The following is a 20,088-nucleotide window of genomic DNA, read 5'->3' on the forward strand; positions in this document are numbered from 1 at the left end:
GGTGTGGTCATCATCCACTACACCTTCATGATGCTCTAAAAAAACGCTGACTTTCGGGCCAGGTGGGGATCTCTCCTCCTCTAATTAGTCAGGCTTCTCTCCTCTGGGTTCTGTGACGTTAATGCCACTCGGCATCACCATCTTTCATTTGGGGAGCAATTGTGCGTCATTAGTGAAGGCTCAACTCCCATAAGAAGCAAAACCAGCAAGAAAATTCACCGTGTCCCGGTTTTCTAGGCAGCATCCTCCAAGATCACACCCAGGTGCTTAATAATTTAGCCTTTTGGGCAAAGTTCTCGTTAGAATAGGTCAAAAACATGAATAATTCAGGGCACTGGAGAATCATGCTGCTCAGCTGTGCTGACACTGGCCAAAAATACCGTAAGCACTTATAAAGAGGCTCAAGGTGACTAGATCAGGTGGCTGAGTCATGATGACACCAAATTTGGTTAATGGGAATCCCAGGTCAGATCCAGTGGTATCGAACTACAGGCACTGCCTGCTACGTTTTACAGGTCGTTGAAGTCTGAAATATTTCACAAAGTAAAACTTCCTGCCAGGAAACCCCACTCTATCTCTAGTCTTTTCTCTCCCTCTCTCTCTCTCTCACTTCCCCAGATCACTCTTTCAATCCTCAAACCCCAAAACATCTTCATCCTCAGCAGGTGAACTTGCTTCTTCACTGAGAAAACAGAAACCATCAGAAGAGAGCTTTTTGCCCCTCCCCCAAACCCATTTGTGCACCACCAGCACCTGCATCCCACATACTCTGCCTTCTATCCTTATGCATAGGATGCTCCAGCCCCATCCTACCTAAGCCAGCTTCTCCATGTGGACACAGGACCCCATCACACTCAAGGACATCACTCCAATCACTCTCCCCTCAGTCACTGATTTTTCACTGTCTAATAAATCTTTCTAATTGGTGGACAAATATGCTGTTATTGATCCTATCTTTAAAGCTACAGGCAGACCTCTGAGATATTTCAAGTTTAGTTATAGACCACTGCAATAAAGCGAATCTTGCAATAAAGTGGGTCACAATAACTTTTTGGTTTTCCAGTGCATATAAAAGTTTTGTTTACACTATACCATAGTCTATTACGTGGGCAATAGCATTATGTCTAAAAAAAATGTACATACCTTAATTTTTAAGATACTTCATTGCTAAAAAATGCTAACCATTATCTGAGCCTTCAGCAAGTCATAATAGTAGTGACATCAAAGATCACAGATCGGGGCTTCCCTGGTGGCGCAGTGGTTGAGAGTTCGCCTGCTGACGCAGGGGACACGGGTTCGTGCCTTGGTCCGGGAGGATCCCACATGCCGCGGAGCGGCTGGGCCCGTGAGCCATGGCCGCTGAGCCTGCACGTCCGGAGCCTGTGCTCCGCAGCAGGAGAGGCCACAACAGTGAGAGGCCCGCGTACCGCAGAAAAAAAAAAAACAAAAACGATCACAGATCACTAAAACAAATATAATAATAATGAAAAAGTTTGGAAATTGCAAAAATTACCAAAATGTGACACAGAGACATGATGTGAGCAAATGCTGTTGGAAAAATAGCACTAATAGACTTACTTGATGCGGGATTGCCACAAACCTTCAATTTGTAAAAAATGCAATATCTGTGAAACACAATGTAACGAGGTATGCTTGTAATTCTCAATAAGGATGTCTTACTTCATTTAGGCTCCTATAACAGAATACGACAGACTGGTGGCTTAAACAACAGAAATTTATTCCTCACAGTTCTGGAGGCTGGGAAGTCCAAGATCAAGGCACTGACAGATTTGGTGTCTGGTGAGAACCCTCTTCCTGATTCACAGCCAGCGCCTCCCAGCTGTGTCCTCACATGGCAGAAGGGGGCAAGGGAGATGCCTGCAGGTCTGTTTTATAAGGGCACTAATCTCACTCATTAGGGCTCCACCCTATTTAGGAGGTGATCTGGAGGTCATTTAGGAGGGACCTAATCACCTCCCAAAGGACCCATCTCCTAATATCCTCATACTTGGGATTAGGTTTCAACCTTTGAATTTTGGAGAGATACATTCAGTCCATAGCGTAGGCGCATGGAAAGATGCTGAACATCATAGTCATTAGGAGAATCCCACTACAAATCAATGAAAACGTCCTAATTTTTAAAAAGACCTGTCATACCAAGTGTTGGTGAGGACATGGAGGGGACTGGAACTCTCTTCACTGCTGGAGTTGCTTTCTCTGTGTGAACAGGTGTGTTCCCCAAGTGCCGATAAGATCTCTTGGGCTCTTAGGTTACTTTTCAACATGTTTTCTCTCCTGAATTTAAAATTCTTTGGAAAACGGGTTGACAGTGTCTTAAAACTACTATATGACCCAGCTTTTCCACTCCAGCTTCCTCCACTGAAGAATCGGGATTCCCAAGGCACATCCTCCCTCCCACCGAATAAAAAACAACCACCACCACAACCACCACCACCTGCTCCAACACAGCCCGTGTCAGCAGTGGGGCTGCCCCCACGTTCAAAGACTTCTTGCCAAGAAGTTTCTGAGCATTTTTCAGTAAAAACCTATCCTTAAAGTTTTTGCTATCTGACCAACTCTGTGATCTATTTGATAAATGTACCCATTTTTGACCAGGGCAAAAAATATTAGGAGAGCCCCAAACTGCTCAGGCACATATGAAATGTTAGAGGAGAGAAGAAACAAAATGCTTCAGAAGGCTGATTCTTTCATGAACGAGAAATGTGAGCATCTCCATCTCAACTTACCGACGGGCTGCAGGTAACATTTAATGGAGACTAAGTGAGTTAATTAAGGAGAAATAGCAACGAAACCCAACATAACGAGAGAGGCCGCAGCGCGCACTCCAGGGCACCCTCTTCTTATCTGTCTGCTCTTCCCTAACATACAGGTGCTGTGGCGGCGGATGGTGGGGGGAGCTCCTTGAATTGGACAGATATCCCCCTGAGAATCAGACCCGGGAAAACCATCTAATAAGAGAAACGTCAAGGAAGGGGGGGCACTGTCATCCAGAAGTTCTGGAGACCACAGACATCAGGGCCAGGTCCAAATCTAGGAGATTGTTCTAAAGCCCCAGGGGCCCCTCACGTTCTTATCTAGGCATGATCTTGAACAGATACACAATCAGAAGACATAGGAGCTCACCACCGCTCTGAATTTTCCAGCTGTCTGACCTTGGGGAATTCACCCAAGCTCTTAGAACATCACTTTTCTTATTCATTTACGCAATAAACTTTTTAATAAGATCCTCTATACACACATTGATTTGCTACTGAAAATTGAAACAGCACATCAAAAATTTTCATTACAATTCAACGCACTGCTCTGATAATGCTCTAGCCAAGCTACCCAATGTTTTCTTTACATTCCTTCCACAGAAGTTAATTTGTTTCAATTTCTTGATATTGGGTTTCCTCTTACAGACAGGAGGCTTCTAAAACAGATAATACTTGAGACCTACCAGTGCTTCTTTGTGTCAAATCAAAGTAGAACTAAAGGATATTCAAGTCATTCAAATGCAAACTACATAGATTCCTTATAAGTTACCTGTATTAAGGAAGAAAAGAAATGCCAGAAAAAAGACATCACAGAACTTATAGGTTATCAAAATATTGGTACACAGTCTGTCTTATATGCAATAAATTTTTATGGAGTACCTATTACATGCCTGGCATGACTAACAAAATTATTAATTAACTGGTTAGCTAATTAATTAAATATTACTGGTGTAGAAATAATAAATATAAAACGATCATGTACATCACAGAGCGCCAGAGATCTCACTGTGTACGTGAGATAATAGAAAATATATATATTGGTCTCTGCCCCAGCTCCTGGCACAGAGCTCCTGGACCCTTGGCATTTCCTAAGTGATAAGAGCACAGGGAGCATCTTTTGTGCTAATATTTGGTCTTTAACTCTGGTTCCTGACACCAGCTCCTAAGTGCCTTGGAATTTCGGGGGTGATAGGAGTCTCTTGTTCTAATGAGGTGACTATTGGTGGGCTCCTGGATGGCGGCTGGTCACCATAGAGACCAAGCCACGATTAGAAGCTCAGAGTTTCAGCCCCACCCTGCATCCCCCAGAGAGGGGAGAGGAGCTGGAAATGGAGTTAATAATTGATCATGCCTACGTGAGGAAGCTTCCATAAAAATCCCCAAAGTATGAAGCTCAGCGAGCTTAATTGAGTTAAACTGTAGGACACCCAGCTGGTGTCGCAGAGAATTGCTCGTTGTGGGGAAACCCAGCCACACACATCTGGTGTCAGAAGTGTCGTGAGTGGGGTAGGAATGTAAGAGTTAAGGAGAAACACAGGAGAACGGAGGGTTTCCTAGACAGTAGAGGATCCATGGCAGTAAACGCAGGCTGTTCAAGAGGGGAGTGCAGCCCATGAACTCAGAAGGTGCTGGTGGATTGGAAAGCTTTGCCCACATCTCAATGTCAGCCTTTTCTTCCTACAATCCTTCTCAAAGCCCGCAAAGACACAGCCAGGCAAAGGCTTATGTGCAAATGAATTAATAGATGTTTGCCATCAATTCCACTGAGTCATTAAAGTAAATCTCAAAGAGGAAAAAAAAGACATAAGTGCTGTCATCTCCGGGATGATTTTAAGGCATTAGAAGGGAAGGCAGAGAGAAGGAATTGTCTTCTCCTGCAACATTTGGGTAAAAAATGCTGTGGCTTATGCTGTCCTCTGAGAGCCAGTGAGAAGGCTAAGGGAGCGGGTATTGGGGCCCTGACGCCCATAAGGGATCTAAGGACACCCAGAATGCCAGCTGGACCATTACTGAAGCCTGGAGCGATGGATCCAACATTCCAAACACTCAAAATACAGTCCTAACAGAAAGCTGGAGGAAGACCTGAGAGAGAAGAACTAAAACCCAGGATGTATCAGTGTTCTCACAAGTGGGGTGCTCGGCCCTCTCAGACCCTCTCCTGAACCCAAACTTTCTGCAAAGCCATTGGCAGCTGACATCTGAAAAGATTTCCTGCAGCTCTGCATCCCCTCCTGCTGCCCACCTCGGTCTCCCTCCCACCTGTTCACCTCCCACCTAGCAGCTCCCACCTGCATTGCCCCAAAACACTCACATTCATCGTCCCCACGTGCTAAGCCTTATGGACATTCTCAGGCCTCATCTGAACCCTGCAGAAGCATTCGACACAGCTGATCCATCCTTCCCTCTCCAAATATTCTTGCCCTGGCTCCCGGCCCTGGCATTTGCTGGCCCAGGGTGACAGCACAGAGGCCCACGCACCACATGTGTGAATCACAAGTGGTGCAAAGAAGCGTTAGAGTACATCGTGCTGTCCTCCGACCTTGACAAATGCCTTCTCATAGCAACTGAACCACAGCTATGGCTTCTTTGTTTTTTTCTAACATTTTTGGCAGAGGCGATTGACATCTGCAGAATTCTTTATACATTGTCATAGCAGCCTCTCCATTGACTGGGGCCAGGGTGGGCCCTTCCTAATAACCATCATCTCACTGGGACTCTGCTCTCCGTGTCTTGCAAAATTAAGCAGTTAGTCCAGAAACTGTAGAAAGAGCAGGGAACCAGGAAGATTTCAGTAGGAAGCTGAGGACTGGCACATTCTCTGGAATTTAGCTTAGTTTCCTCATCTATAAGGAAGCATCAATACCTGTCTTTCAGGAATGTTCTGAGACGTGAGGTACACAAGTGCTTCACACACATTTTAAGTGGATAGGCTGTGTATGGCTTTTTGCATGAACAAAATAGGCAAAATATAAAAAATGACTAGCTTTTATTATTTTATATGTCAGTATTGCCAGGTCAACAATGTTTGGATGAATAATAAAACAATGATGAAAACAAAAAAAACTCATCCAATTAGGGGAATTGCCTGGCAGTCCAGTGGTTAGGATGCCACACTTCCACTGCAGGGGGCACGGGTTCAATTCCTGGTCGGGAAACTAATATCCCGCATGTCATGTGGTGCGACCAAAAACAAAAACAAAAAACAATGATGTACATAATTCATAAATTATTGTATTTTAAATTCGTAGAATTTGTTTTTCTTCCCTTCTTTTTAGCAAAAACTATGTAATGATATCATAAAAATTTCACATAATTAATGTTCTACTGTCAATAATGAGCTCAAGGACTAAAAATTAAAATGCAACTGTAGGAACTTTCCTGGTGGTTCAGTGGTTAAGAATCCGCCTGCTAATGCAGGGGACACAGGTTCGATCCCTGGTCCAGGAAGAGCCCACATGCTGCGGAGCAACTAAGCCCATGTGCCACAACTACTGAGCCTGTGCTCTAGAGCCTGTGAACCACAACTACTGAGCCCTCGTGCCACAACTAGTAAAGCCCACACGCCTAGAACCTGTGCTCCGCAACAAGAGAGGCCACTGCAATGAGAAGCCTGCACACCACAATGAAGAGTAGCTCCCGCTTGCCGCAACTAGAGAAAGCCCGCATGGGGCAATGAAGACCCAACACAGCCAAACATAAATAAAGAATAAATAATAAAATGCAACTGTATTCAAAGTATGACATATGAATATATTTTCATCAAAAACGCATATTAAAGGTAAAAAATTTAAAAATCAAAATTATTTTTGTATGTTTTCACAAACTTGTTTTCTTCTAAAGCATTCAAAGTCAGCTATTACAAATAAAAGGTAAACTATGAATTATAGTTAAGGAAAACCAAAATTTTTAATCAAAATGATTTAAATAAAATGAAAGTTTTTAATGTTTTAAGATATTCACTGAATTTCATTAAACCTTGCTAAATTTTTCTAAACATGACAGTTCACAATTCTAATATTCAATGTCTAACTAGTTGCCAACATAAAAAATTGATATAACACTTCTCTCATGTTACATCTAGACCTATATGTACACAAATCAAAAATAACATGAGTTGTTTAATACTGCAAATTTTCCTAGTCACCATGTGCAATTGTTGTAACTAACAAGCTACTCTGTGCATACCTCTGGAATTAGTCCATACAAATTAACTATAACTATAATACAAATTAAAACACCAAGAAAAGGAAAAAAACAGACATTTAGCACTACCAGGAAACAATACTTTGTTATATGAGAATCCATCATATTCACCGTATCTGAGAAAAAGGATTTGATGACTTAATTTTGTCTTTTTGTTTGTTTGTTTCCTAAGGTTCCCACCACTCAAATCTTCCCTCGTCCCCTGTCTCTGGGATCGGAGAGGGACAGCCTCCACATCTTTAGACACAGTTGTCTTTTGTTTTGAGGACACAGAGCAAGAGATGTGAAGAAACATTTTCCTGGGACCTGAGAAGTGTTAGCCGGGCAAGTGGATGTTTAGTTACAAGTCCCCCCAGGCTCAAGGGACAGGAGGGCCCGTGTTTCCTTCTCTTCTCTCTTCTCCATTCTCCCTGCTCCTCCCCTTCTTCTTCTTCTCTTTCTGTATTTAACCTTCACACACACACACACACACACACACACACACACACACACACACAGTGCATGTAAGCCAGGCTAGTGGCTTGTTCATTCATTTACTGAAAGTGCCCCAGCCTAGCCAGGTATCATATGAGTGCTTACTATCCTAAGTGTAGTCCAGATACATGTTATGCTAAGTCAAGCTAACCTAACATTATCATATCTTAAAGTACTGTATCCTGTCTTGCCCTTAGAAATTCCCCCTAAGTACATATATACAATGGAATACTACTCAGTCATAAAAAAGAATGAAATAATGCCATTTGCAGCAACATGGATGCAACTAGAGATTATCTTACTAAGTGAAGTAAGTCAGAAAGAGAAAGACAAATACCATATGATATCACTTATATGTGGAATCTAAAATATGACACAAATGAACTTATCTACAAAACAGAAACAGACTCCTGGACATAGAGAACAGACTGGTGGTTGCCACTGGTGGTGGTTGCCAAAGGGAAGAGGGGTGGGGGAGGAGTGGACCGGGAGGTTGGGGTTAGCAGATGTAACCTATTATGTACAGGATGGAAAAACAACAAGATCCTACTGTATAACACAGAGAACTATATTCAATATCCTATGATAAACCATAATGGAAAAGAATATTTAAAAAAAGAATGTATGTATGTATAACTGAATTACTTTGCTGTATAGCAGAAATTAACACAATACTGTAAATCAACTCTACTTCAATTTAAAAAAAAGAAATTCCCCCTAAGGAAACAGGTCCAGCCCACACATGACCCTGGGTCTGAAGTGAATTATCAAGGGGAAAAGGTGGGTAACTCTAGATTTCCACCCATATCACTGTACAGAGGCATCAGCTAGATGTTGAAATTCAGAATTTTTCAGGTTTTCTAACTTGTCACTCAGGAGTTGCTTTCCCATGGGCCTTGGAATTTAATCACCAACCTTTAAGAATCTCAGCTCTTAATGTCCTCAAATTTGCCACAGTCCTGCAAGACATTGGAGACTCCCTTAGACTAGATGGGGAATGACAAAGCATGAGGGATGTTTTTAACCACACTGGCCACTGTTTAAGTAAGAATTCAGACTCCCACCTGATCCACCTTACGACTACTCACGTCTTCCAGATGAGGCCAGGCCCTCTGTTCTCCACTGCAGGGGCCTCTGGTGCTAGTAAGTGCCAGGCCCTGAGGATTGAGGGTGAACAGGACACACATACAGCCCCTACTTTTCAGCACATTCCAAGCAAACAAAGAAGTAAACCAGATAATTTCAGACCATGGTAAGTGCTCTCAAGAAAAAAGAATACAGAGTGATGAGATGAAGGCAGCAGTCAGGGAGGAAAAAAACTTTTCCTCCAATCTCTTAGGTTCAGTTCATGGAGCCTGGGAATTAAACTGACAAAAGACAGGTTAACAGGAGAAAAGGTACAATTTTATTTTACCTGCATGGGAGTTGAGAGGAAAGAAGATGCAGACCTACTAGAGAATGGACTTGAGGACGGGGAGGGGGAAGGGTTAGCTGGGACAAAGTGAGAGAGTGGCATGGACATATATACACTACCAAATGTAAAACAGATAGCTAGTGGGAAGCAGCCGTATAGCACAGGGAGATCAACTCAGTGCTTTGTGACCACCTAGAGGGGTGGGATAGGGAAGGTGGGAGGGAGGGAGATGCAAGAGGGAAGAGATATGGGGACATATGTATATGTATAACTGATTCACTTTGTTATAAAGCAAAAACTGATGCACCATTGGAAAGCAATTATACTCTAATAAGGATGTTTAAAAAAAAAAGAAGCAATTAAACTTGGGGGCTTACATATCATTTTAACAAAGGATGATAAATTCTGGAGAAGTGACTAGACAAAGGAACAGAGGTTTGGGCTTCTGGGGGTGATAGGTCATGGGGAAGTGACTAGGAAGTATATGGGGAACTAACGGAAGATAAGGGTTCCTTTAGAAAGGACTGTTTATGCAGACTCATCCTGGCGTCAACTCTCCACCTCCAGTGATGAGTTGCTCTCCCCTTCCTGGTACAGGAAAACCACTTTTCTTGCAGGAAATTTATAACCTGCTTTAGGCAGATAAGGGCAGAGAAGAGAACTCTTCTTGCATTTGTTGTTTCTCAATTGCCTTCAGCCCAAAGTAGTCCAAGTGGCATATTCTTGGGCAGCATATTCTGATCCCCTTTAGGGCCGGGATGACTTCTCTTTCTGAGCTCTGAGGTAATTTTCCTCATTCAGAGGGTACAGCCTGGTTCTGGTTAAGCATCTCTCATCACAGCCCTGCTATGAACATAAGCAGCACCCCAGCTCAGCATCTGGGTCTCCTCTGGTGGAAGTCCACAGAACCCCATGATCATTCAGCCCAGAGGACAGAGAGAGGCTGCAGCCGGCCATGCCTGATCCCACCTCTTCCACCCACCACACCTCAAGGCCAAAGTCATGGGGCAGGACCCTCCGTCCTTCTCTGCTCAACCTTGGGGGAGTAGCAACCACTTTTTTTTTTTTTTTTTTTTGGCTGCATTGGGTCTTCGTTGCTGTGCGCGGGCTTTCTCTAGTTGCGGCAAGCGGGGGCTACTCTTCGTTGCGTGGGCTTTTCAATGTGGTGGCTTCTCTTGTTGTGGAGCATGGGTTCTAGGTGCACAGGCTTCAGTAGTTGCAGCACGTGGGCTCAGTAGTTGCAGCACACATGCCCTAGAGCACATGGACTTCAACAGTTGCAGTGCCTGGGCTCAGTAGTTGTGGCTTGTGGGCTCTAGAGCGCAGGCTCAGTAGTTGTGCTCGTGGCTTAGTTGCTTGCAGTATGTGGCATCTTCCCGGACCAGGGATTGAACCCATGTCCCTTGCACTGGCAGGCGGATTCTTAACCACTGCGCCACTGGGAAAGTCCCATAACCACTTTTTAAAAGTAAACTTTCTATTGAAGTATAACACAGGTACAGAAAAGTGCTCAATGCATTTCTATAAAGTAAACACACCCATGTAACCAGCACCCAGATCAAGAACCAACACATTATCAACACTCCAGGATCTCCTAACCCCCAGTTACTGTCCTCTCCTTTTCTAGCGCTTTGGATGAGTTTCGCCTGGAATGTCTTTGTTTTAAAACAGCAATAACGGCAACAACAACGCCCACCATTTATTCCTCATTCACTGAGTGCCTGGCCCAATGCCAGGTGCTTCCCATGGATTACCTGTCAACAACCTATAGATGGAGTAGGTTGTATTATTATCTCCACTATAAAAGGGGGAAATTGAGGCTCAGGATAAGAGACCCGCTCTAGTCCATTCGTTCCAATGTATTTATTGAATATTTACAATGTGACAAGGAAGGTGCTGGTGAGAGATTGAATATAAAAATGGAGGGCTTCCCTGGTGGCGCAGTGGTTGAGAGTCCGCCTGCCGATGCAGGGGACACAGGTTCGTGCCCTGGTCCAGGAAGATCCCACATGCCGCGGAGCGGCTGGGCCCGTGAGCCATGGCCGCTGAGCCTGCGCATCCAGAGCCTGTGCTACACAACGGGAGAGGCCGCAGCAGTGAGAGGCCCACGTACCGCTAAAAAAAGATAAATAATAATAATAAAAAAATAAAAATGGACAATGGTCAGAGCACATGTGAAAACAGAACTCTGACCCGCCACCCAGGAAACCAGTCTATAAGTCAGAGTTGTAGGAAGTCAGAACTCTGACCCACCACCCAGGAAACCAGCCCATAAGTCAGAGTTGTAGGAAGTCAGAACACTGACCCGCCACCCAGGAAACCAGCCCATAAGTCAGAGTTGTAGGAAGTCAGAACACTGACCCACCACCCAGGAAACCAGCCCATAAGTCAGAGTTGTAGGAAGTCAGAACACTGACCCGCCACCCAGGAAACCAGCCCATAAGTCAGAGGTGTAGGAAGTCAGAACACTGACCCGCCACCCAGGAAACCAGCCCACAAGTCAGAGTTGTAGGAAGTCAGAACATTGTCTCCAGCAAGTAATCCAGGAAGCCAGACTAACCCGTGTGACCGTCGGCCCAAAGCAATGGGGACGTGACTAATAACTGACAGCTCCCCTCATTTTTGTTCCTGCTTCCAACGTAGGACCAATCAGAGAAAGCCAAATACACTCCCTGACATACTCACATAGGGTGTCCAGCTTCTACTAGCCTGCCTCCGGCTTCCCCGCTGACAGCTTCCTACCAGAGCCTATCTGAGCCTTCCTTGTTTTCCACTATAAAGCTTTCCTGGGCTTCCCTGGTGGCGCGGTGATTAAGAATCCGCCTGCCAATGGAGGCAACATGGGTTCGAGCCCTGGTCCGGGAAGATCCCACATGCCGCGGAGCAACTAAGCCTGTGCGCCACAACTACTGAGCCTGCGCTCTAGAGCCTGAGAGCCACAACTACTGAGCCCACGCGCCACAACTACTGAAGCCCTCGCACCTAGAACCCATGCTCCGCAACAAGAGAAGCCATCACAATGAGAAGCCCGCGCACCGCAACAAAGAGCAGCCCCCGCTCGCTGCAACTAGAGAAAGCCCGCGCGCGGCAACCAAGACCCAATGCAGCCAAAAATAAATAAATAAATTTATAAAAAATAAGATAAAATAAAGCTTTCCTGCTCCTCTGCCTGCCTTCGGGGCTCTGCCAAACACAAGTGATGGTGATCGACTCCCTTGCCTCAGGATGCTCTGAAGAAATAGCCCTTGCATGTTCTCATTTGGTTGGTCTTTGTTTGTGTCCACATGGGGAAACAGAGTTGAACAAACACAGCCCCTGCCCGTGCCCTCATGCGTCTTACTGGCCGGTGGGCAGAGAGACACTATTCAAGCAATCACAGCAAGTGGGACCGTGCAGCTGTGATTTTGCTATAAGAGAGAAGCATGGTGGTTCAACTGCCTGTGAAGTGGGGGGTCTGACCTGGTCTGGGAGTCAAGGAAGGCTTCCTGGAAGAAGTGACGCTTGAGCAGAGATATAAAGGCTGTGTATGAGACATCTATGGCGAGAAGAAGGAGAAGAGTTTTCAGGCAAAGTCAACAGTACAAAGAGGCCATGGATGGCAGAAAGGTAACTCGAGGGACTGAAGTGGGAGACAGTGTGAGATGAGGCTGGAGAAGTCCTCAGGGGACAGATCAGGCAGGGCCTTCAAGGCCATGGGAAGGACTTCTGTCTTTATTTCAAAAGCAAGTGGAACCCAGTGAAGGACTTGTGGTTTGGCGGGAGAGAGGGATGGGGAACCATGTGCTTGAAGTTATAGGTTGAATCGTGTCCCCTCCCCGCAAAAAAGATATGCTGAAGTCCTAATCCCCATGCCTCAAAATGTGACCTTATTTAGAAATAAGGTCATTGCAGATATAATTAGTTAAGATGAGGTCATACTAAAGTAGGGTGAACACAATCCATTATGACTGGTGTCCCTCTAAGAAGAGGGCACAAAGGGAGAAGATGGCCATGTGATGATAGAGGCAGAGATTGTAGTGATGCAGCTGCAAGCCAAGGAATGCTGAGCACTGCCAGCAAAACCAGAAGCTGGAAGAGGCAGGGACGGATCCTCCCATAGAGCCTTTCAGAGGGAGCATGGCTCTGCTGTCACCTTGATTTGGGCTTCTGGCCTCCAGAACTTGAGACAACAGATTTTAAGTCACTCAGTCTGTTACAGCAGCCCTAGGAAACTAACACAGGTGGGTTTTTAGAAAGGTCCACCCAGTTAGGTTGGAAGGGGAACCCAAGTGGATGAGGCTTGGCCAGTTAGGAGTTCACTGCAATTATTCCCCAAAGAGATGATGGTGGCTTGGACTAGGGTGGTGACAGTGGGGCATGGAGAGAAGATGAAGTTGAGAAATGTTAGGAGGTGACATCCATTGAGAGAGTATGGAAGTAGGTCAGCTGTGCTTTTGTCTACAGCGTCATAAACACTGAAAAAGCCTCAGACACTTCTGGGAAATTAGTCACCAGCAAGGCAGCTGGGATCGGGCATAAGCAGTGATGACATCTCGGACAGGCCAGTGGGTCAGGAGATGGGTCAGGCCAGTGTGGCTAGAAAGATGACATCACAGAGCTACACAATCAGCAGGTGTGTGGGCTCAGAGTAGAGGAAGTCTGCAAGATTAAGAGGCACACCAGGGATTTGGATTGAAACAGGTGACTGGGGACAGCATCAAATAGCTGAGACAGAAGTGTGATCTCAGAGTCCAGGGCCCTTGGCAGTAGCAAAGTCCAAATACACAGCCTGGCCAGAATCGCCAAGTTCCCTGCTCCCTGCTGCTGGGCTTCCCCACTGCAGACATTGCTAGTCGACCCAGGCATCCATTCTTTCCACTCTGGGAAGTCCCTACCAACCGAGTGGAATGCATACACAAATGAAATACTCTTGCAATCCCAGGACAGGGGTGGGATTCAACAGGGGACTCTGAGACCTCTCTGGACACTTGCAGACCCGCACTTGGTCCTTTGATCCTCAAAAGAACGCAGGGAGCTTGACGGAGCAGACACTTGAATTACTCCTATTTCCCACAAGAGGAAATTGGGACCCAGAGTTACACAACTAATAAAGGACAGATCTGGGCTCAAATTAAGGTCTTCTACCTCTAAAGCTTCTTTCTACTCTTTCCCCGGAGCAGTTGTGAGTTGGTGGCCAAAATAAGGAAGATTACTGAATCAACATTTTTTATTGCAGTAAAATACTCATAACATAAACATTACCATTTTAACCATTTTAAGTGTACAGTTCTGTGGCTTTAAGTATACTCACACTGTTGTGCAACCATCACCACCATCCATCTCCAGAACTTTTTCATCCTCCCAAATGGAATCTCTGTCCTCATTAAACACTAACTCCCCCTCCCCCTCCCCCACCCCCCACCCCCCGGCCCCACCTTCTACTTTCTGTCTCCATGATTTTGACTCCTCCAGGGACCTCACATTAGTGAAATCAAAGACTGTTTGTCCTTCTGTGTGAGTCAACATTTTGACCCCCAGATTGCACACGGTGGAATTCAAGTCAGAATCCTGGTTACACTGTTGATTCAGACATCATGTTTACTGGGTCTCTGTTGTCTTTAGTTTCTATCAGAAAAACAGCATGAAAATCTAAAGTGTCTTGGTTTAACCCATATACTGTTTTCATTTAAATGAGCAGATTTTTTAAAATGTCTTTATCTCTGTGGACAGTTGTAAACCTTTCCACAGAAAGAAAGGACTCGGCTAGTTTCTATGGCAACTTAATGTCAGCAACCTAATTTCTTGAGACTTATTTTCAGAAACTGTTTTTTTAAAGGCTGGGCAAGTGGATGCTGGCTGGTAATCTTGTTTTCAAGTTCTTTTTTGCTGTTTTTATATATCTAGTCATCAAATAATTTCTGAGTACCTAACTAGGTCAGGCATGTGCTAGGCGTTGGGGCAACATCATGTGGGCAAGACAGAAATGGTGCTGACCTGAGGTTTGGTAATTTAAGAGATGCTGTAGGGACATAGAAAACCAACTTATGGTTACCAAAGGGGAAAGGGGGGGAGGGATAAGTTAGGCATTTGGGATTAACATATACACAATACTATATATGAAATAGATAACCAACAAGGACCTACTGTATAGCACAGGTAACTATACTCAATATTTTATAATAATCTATAAGGGAAAAGAATCTGAAAAAGAATATATATATATATATATATATATAAAAAAACTGAATCACTTTGCTATATACCTGAAACTAACACAACATTGTAAGTCAACTATATTTCAATAAAAAAATAAAAACCTTATAAAATGCAAAAATAATGCTGTAGATGTTCCTGAGAGAAACTTTTCATTGATGACACTAGCAAAAGTACAGAGCAGGGATGGGGGTAGGGACATATATCTGGGATCAAACTGAAGATGGCTATCCAGGTTGTACCCACCGGGGAAGAATCTGAGGCCCTTCTCTAAAAAAATCACTGAATAATTCTGTTTGCAACATGGGATCAGTTTTGACTTTTAAAAAACTTGAATTCAGCCTCAAAAAAAGAAGGAAATCCTGTCATATGCTACCACACGGATGAAGATTGAGGGCATTTTGCTAAGTGAAAGAAACCAGTCACAGAAAGACAAATACTGCACGATTCCACTTCTAAGGGGCATCTGAAGTAGTCTAACTCTTAGAGACAGAAAGTAGCATGGTGGTCGCCAGGGGCTCAGGGAGGGGAAATGGGGATTTCTTGTTCAATGGGTACAGAGATCGGTTTTGTCGGATGAAAAAGTTCTAGAGATTTGTTGTCCAACCATGTACATGTAGTTAACGCTACTATGTGGTGTGTACACTTAAAAATGGGTAAGATGGTAAATTTTATGTTATGTGTTTTTTTACCACAAATTTTAAAAAAGAGTCTAGCACAGTGATGGCCACATAGAGACTCTATAAATGTTTGCTGAAAGTAAAAACAAACAAACAAACCAACAAAAACAAATCATGAGGTCCCAAGTCCTGGCCTCATATATTTTCTGCAAATTTTACCTATGGGGTTGGGAATGGTTGGTTGTTTTCCTCCTTTTTGCCTTTTTAGTGTGTGCAATTTAAGATATAGCTGAGAGCAACATGGATGCAACTAGAGATTATCATACTAAGTGAAGTCAGAAAGAGAAAGACAAATACCATACGATATCATTTATATGTGGAATCTAAAATATGACACAAATGAACCTATCTACAAAACAGAAACAGGATCACGGACGTAGAGAACAGACTTATGGTTGCCAAGGGGGAGGAGGCAGGGGGAGGGATGGAGTGGGAGGTTGGGATGAGCAGATGTAAGCTTTTATACGTAGAATGGATAACCAACAAGGTCCTACTGTATGGCACAGAGAACTAGATTCAGTATCCTATGATAAACCAAGATGGAAAAGAATATTTTAAAAAAGAATGTATGTATGTGTATAACTGAATCACTTTGCTGTTCAGCAGAAATTAACACAACATTGTACATCAACTATACTTTAATAATAAAAAAAAAAAAGACATAGTTGAGAAAAACCAAAGTCAAGACTTATTTGGAAAGTCATCTAACCAGTGCCATCCCCGGAGCTGGACAAGTCCTTCGTATCCATGTGACACTGACTTCGAGTCTGTCAGGCCTAGACTGAGGTCGGCCTCACGTGTCCACAGTTTCAGAGGCTGACCACAGACCTGCCTCTGGCAGCAGCTTCTAACATCTGGGGGGCCTTTTTCAGTTTACAGAGCACCCCCAGATGTGTTTACCTCACTTCAACCACTGTCTCCTCTTTACCAGGCCTCTGGTGCCTTTACACTTTGCCAGCAGGGCTGGTTTGCAGAATCGAAACCTTCCTTAAGGCTTGTTGAGGTTTGTTTTTGAAAATTTGCTGTTCCCACCCACATTCCCTTGCGATATAAATAGAAAAAAAAAAAGAGGTTTAATTAGTAAAGCAAGACATCTGAGCTACGTCCACCTGATCCTTGAAAAGGAAATCTGAGAGGTTCTTACTATGGCTTTTTCAGTCCTATATAAGGTAGGTCAGTAAGGCAGCAAAACCGCATCTGTTTTTTTTTTTTTTTTTGGCTCTTTCAACTCTTTTCCCTGATTCTTCTTAGAGGAAAATCTAAAACGGTGAGTAGCTGGTGGACCTACCAGACCCCAGACTCTTCTTTCTTACACGCATTCATATTAGGTTGGTGCATGCTGTGCTCAGATTCTCTTTTCCCATGGAGTTGACACATGGATGGATTTTGATCTCTGGTAGATGGGTTTTTTGATGTCTCTGATTCCCATCCTTCAGGACAGATAGCAACCCTTCCATAGAAAGTCTGCAAGCAGCCTCAAGCTCTATCCTTCCCTAAATGGAATTTGCAACACTGCCTTTCTCTGGCTGGTGTGTTAAAATGCTATTGCATTTGTAACATGGTTTACTTCTGAATGGTTTGTAGATGCCTATGTAAGTGGTCGATGATGTAATTATAATTTTTACAAGAAAACAGAATCGAATTGTTCTTTAGGTGGTATTTTAAAATTTCATCTTTAACTCCATTCAGGAGAGGGCACTGAGACACAGGGGACTGGGATCTTCTTGATATTTGGTTTTTATTTGGATATTCTGTCCCAGCTCTTAATACAATACTATGCTTATCACATTTTAAAATTTTTCAACAAATTTGCATTTTCTGTGGGCCTGGGGGTGGGGGGGTTGTGGTCCCCCCAGACGTGCATGTTTCTGCTTGCCATTCACCACATCTTGTTTATTCTGTGTGAACAGGTGGAAAATGAGCATCACAGATGTCCTTAGTGCTGATGACATTGCAGCAGCCCTGCAGGAGTGCCAAGGTAAAGTGGAAACAAGGCAGGGGTGGGTTTCTCTCACGTACCTCTACCTCCCGAAAAGCTACAAAAATTAAAATGTGAACTTTGCTGAAAATTCACGGGATCAGAGAAAAACTTATTAACTAGATAACTACAATGATAAAAATATGAGCTCTGAACATACGATCACATTTCTGTAAGGTGAAAGAAACTTACTAAATGTGAAAAAAAGGAATCGGTGGATGCCATGCAGCCTGTTTGAATCCCATGATTGCACTTCTCCCACCAACTAGACCAGTGATGCTGGCATCTTGGATACACAGCCAGTAAAAAGAGCAGGGGGAGGCACAGAGGAGAGGAGGCGAGAGAAGGGGAGACGGACAAAGTCAAGTGGAGAGGGAAAGCTGGGAAGGGGGAAAGGAGATGAGAGCACAAAGCCATCCAGTCTTGGCTGACTCAAAATCTCGGTCCCTGTAGCTCAATGCTATTATGAAAAGTAGTATTTTTAATAACCTATGTTTTCAGCACTTTGGCCCAAAGACAGAATGCAATCCAGTGAGCATCAGAATAACCCATTCTCTGTTCTTCAGACCCGGATACTTTTGAACCCCAAAAATTCTTCCAGACATCGGGCCTCGCCAAGATGTCAGCCAGTCAGGTGAAGGACGTTTTTCGTTTCATAGACAACGACCAGAGTGGGTACCTGGATGAAGAAGAGCTGAAGTAAGCTTTGTCCTAAGCCTGTCTGGCACCCCAACATTGCTAGCTGGGGCTGGGGTGTAGAGGGGGCCAGCCTCCTAAGTATCCTTCAGTGTCCAGCCATGAGCAGATCCTCATGAAAGGGAAGAACATGAGTCGGTGGCACACATATCTACCCACGCAAAACACTAAACATGGGCACCAAAGACTGGGGGTGCAAAAATTCATTAGTCTTAGAGGTTTTCTTGGGCAAACGGACTTATAACAAAATCCTGGAAAGATGTTTTAAAACAAAATGCCCACCGTTAGTCTCTACAATGAAGGAAACCTTTGCCTGCTAAGATCTTGACTGATCATTGCAACTGCTGGAACAGACGGTTTGCTTCAAGAGAAAGGGGTGAGCATAGAAATGTGTGTGGGTTTTCAATACAGTCCCCTCAATCTTTATTATCCTGTAGGTTTTTCCTCCAGAAGTTTGAGAGTGGTGCTAGAGAACTGACCGAGTCAGAAACCAAGTCCTTGATGGCGGCTGCAGATAATGATGGAGACGGGAAAATTGGGGCTGATGGTATGTTCACACCTGTACACGGCATAAGAGACTTTAGCTCAGGCAGCATCTGGGGCAGGGAGCTTAGGCCATGAGATCAGACAGATATGGGTTAAAATCTCCCTTTCTTAACCTTGCTGAGCCTCAGTCTTCTCATCTACAAAATAGAACTAAAGTGAGGATGCAAATGATGTATGTCAAGACTCTGGCATGATGCCTGGGGATGTACCATAGAAGCTGGTCCCACTGGTCACTGTCTATGAACCAGAAAATACTCTTCACCTGACCAGGATACTAGCTACTTTCCTGGCCAATTATTTGCAAGACACCCTAATGCACCCTGAAAATAATGTAAGGAATCTCCACCAGTGGGATGTGAGTCTCTCTGAATAAGGGAAGGACTGACATTCTCAAGTATGTCTCATAGTAAAGAGTCCACTGACTTGAGTAGGAAAGCCTCTTAGCTTTCAAGGGTTTAAACAAATACATTTTATTGGCAGTAGCCCGAAATATTAGAGAACAAATAAATCAACCATCATTTATGCAGTCTTCTGTATGCAGAGCCTTATACTCAAATTTTAGCATAACTGCATGGCTGTAGGATTATGTTTATCTGATTTTGTCATGTTGCTTACATGATTTTCACCTACTTTGTGCATGTCAGCTCAGGAGAACTTACATGTGGTTCTTATGGTGGTACTAATTAAAATGTAAAACTGCTACTTTAGAACTTCATTTTAAAAATCTATTCAAGATGATACCACTATAACTTACTACATGGGACTTAACGCACCTTGTATAGATAGGTCAGAAAAATAGGTGAGGGAAAGTTGATTTATTTAAACCTAACCATGAAAGACTTCCAAATAAGCAAAGCGTACCGATAAATATAAAGCAAATACCCAGTTTTCAATTTCAGTCTGTAGCATCCACACCTTATTACTATTATCTTTTAGTAATATATATTTGGGGGGTAAGGTTAGGGTTCAGTAAAGAAAAGTTAGTTCAAAGTCCCGCTCTATTAAATGTTTCCTAAATATGCAATACATAGCTACTTAATAGAAAAAGAAAACCTCCCATTTCTGTCCTGAATTGACCAGACAAAAGGTTGAGTGAGCACAGATTGTGATGGGCCACTATACTGAATT

At 43.8% G+C, this 20,088-nt stretch overlaps 2 protein-coding genes across 3 annotated transcripts in view; one reads left to right on the plus strand and one right to left on the minus strand.

The window, feature by feature from the left end:
* LMTK2 (lemur tyrosine kinase 2) overlaps window positions 1-20,088 on the minus strand; it is a 174,639-nt gene that overhangs the window by 141,436 nt on the left and 13,115 nt on the right. The window lies entirely within an intron of this gene.
* Window positions 17,658-19,782, plus strand: OCM2 (oncomodulin 2). Its single transcript, XM_033426629.2, has 3 exons — window positions 17,658-17,718; window positions 18,285-18,417; window positions 18,852-19,782. Exons 1-3 carry the CDS (start codon window positions 17,658-17,660, stop codon window positions 19,033-19,035), a joined length of 378 nt encoding a protein of 125 aa, XP_033282520.1. The 3' UTR covers window positions 19,036-19,782.

This window comes from Orcinus orca, chromosome 16, assembly GCF_937001465.1.
Source record: "Orcinus orca chromosome 16, mOrcOrc1.1, whole genome shotgun sequence".
NCBI classification, from domain to species: Eukaryota; Metazoa; Chordata; class Mammalia; order Artiodactyla; family Delphinidae; genus Orcinus; species Orcinus orca.

Excerpts from the sequence above, each read along its gene's own strand:
- OCM2 (XM_033426629.2), top strand. The coding sequence starts at position 17,658 with ATGAGCATCACAGATGTCCTTAGTGCTGATGACATTGCAGCAGCCCTG. Across the intron at positions 17,719-18,284 it reads AGCCCTGCAGGAGTGCCAAG|ACCCGGATACTTTTGAACCC; the intron begins GTAAAGTGGAAA and ends TCTGTTCTTCAG. Across the intron at positions 18,418-18,851 it reads CTGGATGAAGAAGAGCTGAA|GTTTTTCCTCCAGAAGTTTG; the intron begins GTAAGCTTTGTC and ends ATTATCCTGTAG.